The 3384-nt window shown below is 40.0% G+C and overlaps 1 protein-coding gene across 1 annotated transcript; it reads left to right on the top strand.

Annotated features, from left to right (window-relative positions):
* The first annotated feature begins 85 nt into the window (after nt 1-85).
* Nucleotides 86-2080, top strand: SARC_07866 (hypothetical protein). The gene is made up of 3 exons (XM_014298181.1): nt 86-616; nt 749-945; nt 1881-2080. The coding sequence occupies exons 1-3, from the start codon at nt 413-415 to the stop codon at nt 2059-2061; spliced, it is 582 nt and encodes a 193-aa protein (XP_014153656.1). The 5' UTR covers nt 86-412; the 3' UTR covers nt 2062-2080.
* Nucleotides 2081-3384: the final 1304 nt, after the last annotated feature.

Raw genomic sequence — 3384 nt, 5'->3', positions numbered from 1 at the left:
TTATTATATATATCTATATATATATATATATATATATATTTATATATAGCAAACATGCCTTGTGAAATATGAAAAGCAAACTGCTCAATATCTGATGTAATTTGTGCATGTTTTCATGTTTAGATATTCGCCACTTTTGGCTATTTTAGTGCGACATACATTCAACGTACTCTCTATGCATTTGTGGGACATTGTCAGAAATTTCGACAATCTAATCGAGTAGTGAAGAGAAGCGAATTGTGAATTGCCCGTACTGTTCTCCAAATTGATTATTATCCGTGGGCATCAACTCTCCAGTGGTGAGTTCTCTAGCTGAATCCCAGAATTCTTTCTGGTGATGGATTCTGCCCTGTGATCAACCAGCCAGCCATTTGGTTGCTTCTTTTTTCCTTCAAATATACTTAAACTACAAATGTATCTAGGTGTGAAAACAGAGGGAGACACAGACTATCTGGTGATGGAGAACTCTGTGTACGGCTTTGTGCGCCCTTGTGTCATGGATTTGAAAATGGGTACAAAGACATACGGAGAGGATGCGACGCCTGAAAAGATTGCACGCGAGGAAAAGAAATATCCGCCTCAGAAAACTCTTGGATTCAGATTCGTGGGCATGAAGGTGTGTAGTGCTGAATAAGTGTCGAAATGTTTGAGGACCATATCGATCGGGTGCGGATATCAATGTGCACGCATCGCCACGTGTAGATACCCATATATTTATAATTCATTGATACAATGACCTTTACAACAGGTGTGGCAACCGGCCACAGAGTCCTACAGTAAAACGGAGCGTGAGTGGTGTATGGCCATCGACGAGACGACCGTGGGTGCGGGTCTGGAGCGGTTCTTCGATAACGGCACAGATGCACTACGGAAAGATGTAGTCTCTGATGTCCGTGATCAAATCGAGAAGATCAAATTGACGCTGGAAAACCATCCTTTCATGAGGTAGGTGTGAGTATTCTCTGGAGTGAAACATTGTGAATGAGGTCTGGAAAGAGTGTACGGTGGGGTGTAAGATTATTGGGTGGTTTGCAGGTGCAGATTGTCGAGTAGTTCCGTGTTCTAACTGTTCTAACGAGGGCATAAGAATTCGGCTACCGATACGGCATGACAATTCACGCTTCTAAGTGACACTCAGCCGGACTTGCCGTCACCTATTGATGTTTAAATTTTGCATCCTTCTTCAAGGTTGAGCCTCCCATTTATGCCACTCGGTGAGTGTAGGTTACATGCCTTACTTATTCTATATTTAACATGCTTGGTGCTTGACCTCTGCATCTGTGTATTACATACATACATGAAGCGTGTGCATATTATGCATATGATACACATCACAGTAAAGTTTATACCACGCCATGCCCGTAGACGTCGGCTTTCATGCTCATATGTGCGTGTGTATGCCTATTTGTCTGTATAGACTCGATCATCTTTGCCGTGCCTGAGCAACTATAACACCGACACAACTACAAGTGGCCGTTGAATTTGGTCATAATACTATTTTTATGTTTTGGTGGCCGTCTAAAACCCAAACCTATATGTGTTTGGCAATGTTTCGTGTATATGTGTATACGTTGCTCGAACCTACTTGCACCTATGAGATATTGATCTGTAATGCTTCAAGACTATGGATCTTGTGTACGCGCATGTAGGCGTCAGAAAGATATGTTGTAGAGCGTGTGAATCCCAGCAGTTGCTGCGGACAACAATTTCTTCGACTTGACTTTACCCCCCTCTCCTGTGATTTGTTCAAAAGATTCCCGGGCACTTATGTATGCCTGATATGCGCCCCGGCGTTGGTGATTGTCAATCATACTTTTTGTTTCAATGTTGGGTTTGTAATGTTAATTGATTCTGAGTACACGACTCTAAACCCGTCCCAGGCTCTATGGATCGTCGCTGCTCGTGGTGTATGAGGGCGATCCTTCAGCATCAAATAAGAAGCCTTTAGTTAAAATGATCGATTTTGCCCATCCATTTCCGATCAATGATGGAGGGGTGGATACGGGGTACATACTCGGGTGTAGTACCATACTGACAGAACTGGAAAGGATTACACATTAAACATATTTTTAAGTTGCAATTAAACATATTTTTGAGTTGCATAGTTTGTACATAATCAGGTAGTGGATAGTTTCTCGAGAAGCTGGGAGAAGCCATTTGAATGATCAGTAGTACAGATGAGCTGATTAACATCACCATTTGCATGGATTGTACATGCAGGTATAAAAATTTCTCCTCAAAAAGGTTCCAGCCAAAATGATAGCCTCCGTGTTATAAAACTTAAATCGCTTTTACTTATACTTTGGATTACTGTATAGGGCACTGGTTGATATTAAATACCATAGTGAGAATGTATGGAAAACATTTTATAGATGTATGCGTATTTGACTCGAATCAAATCCTGTGCTGATAATTGTGTTGTTTTTGATATGAAGTTCACTCTCACCATTGTGCTTATTTTAATACAACCTGCATTAAACTGATGGCTTTTCGAACCTATCAGATTATGTTGTGTGATTCAGATAAAATACGAGAAGTAATCATAGTCGTTTATACGTGGCCTGTTGCAGCCGATACGTTCCCTTTCAACACGCATTAGCGTAAATGCTCTTATAGTGTTTACAACGACGAGGGATTGCATTTTACAATCATGTACGAGTTGCCAACTGAAAAGTAAGGCAAAAACACTCAAAGAATCCACAATAAATAACAAACTTTCTATTTGATCGTAGCCAGATACGAGCTAAGACTGATAAATGGGCGTACTATTCGGAAAGATACTTACTAGTCGACACATGTACTCACACAAGTACTGAGTGAGTCCAAAATCCATTTGCAACATTCCAGAATCCTTGACCAAATCGATTGTGTTCAGAATTTGTGTTCCAGAGCATAGTGGAAATGTCCAATCAGTAAATTCAAGTTTGACATACTTTTCAGTTTGTGCCTTTGTTTAACGAGTGTACTATCTATAATACTACATTTAAGCCCAAGAGGCAGCGATGATTTTGCACGTGAACGGATCCAACATTTTCATTGCTATTTCTATATATACTGTGCTGGTAAAAAGAAATTTTAAGTTACTAGACGAAAATACATTTTTGAAGAAGTGTACAACGGTAGTACGATAATGGTACACTCAATGCTTCCACAAGGCACAAGAGCAGGCCACACAAGAGGCAGAAGCTACGAGCCTATCTACATTTTTTATTCTTCAGACTGGGGCCTATTTCTTTTTTGTACTGTTTATTTAACACTAAAAACCCCAATATATATGTCTCTCTATGAGCACGTGGGTTTTGATATGATAGATTGGAATTTAACAACATGGCACACATATAAACAGTTTCTAATATTTGCTCTAAATGTTCTACAACCGAAATT

This window comes from Sphaeroforma arctica (genome assembly GCF_001186125.1).
Source record: "Sphaeroforma arctica JP610 unplaced genomic scaffold supercont1.655, whole genome shotgun sequence".
Classification (NCBI taxonomy): domain Eukaryota; class Ichthyosporea; order Ichthyophonida; genus Sphaeroforma; species Sphaeroforma arctica.
The sequence above is the reverse complement of the archived record's forward strand: the minus strand, read 5'-3'. Positions and strand labels throughout refer to the sequence as shown.

Coding starts and splice junctions, on each gene's coding strand:
- SARC_07866 (XM_014298181.1), top strand. CDS start 413: ATGTATCTAGGTGTGAAAACAGAGGGAGACACAGACTATCTGGTGATG. Junction 617..748: donor TCAGATTCGTGGGCATGAAG/GTGTGTAGTGCT, acceptor CCTTTACAACAG/GTGTGGCAACCGGCCACAGA. Junction 946..1,880: donor GAAAACCATCCTTTCATGAG/GTAGGTGTGAGT, acceptor AACCCGTCCCAG/GCTCTATGGATCGTCGCTGC.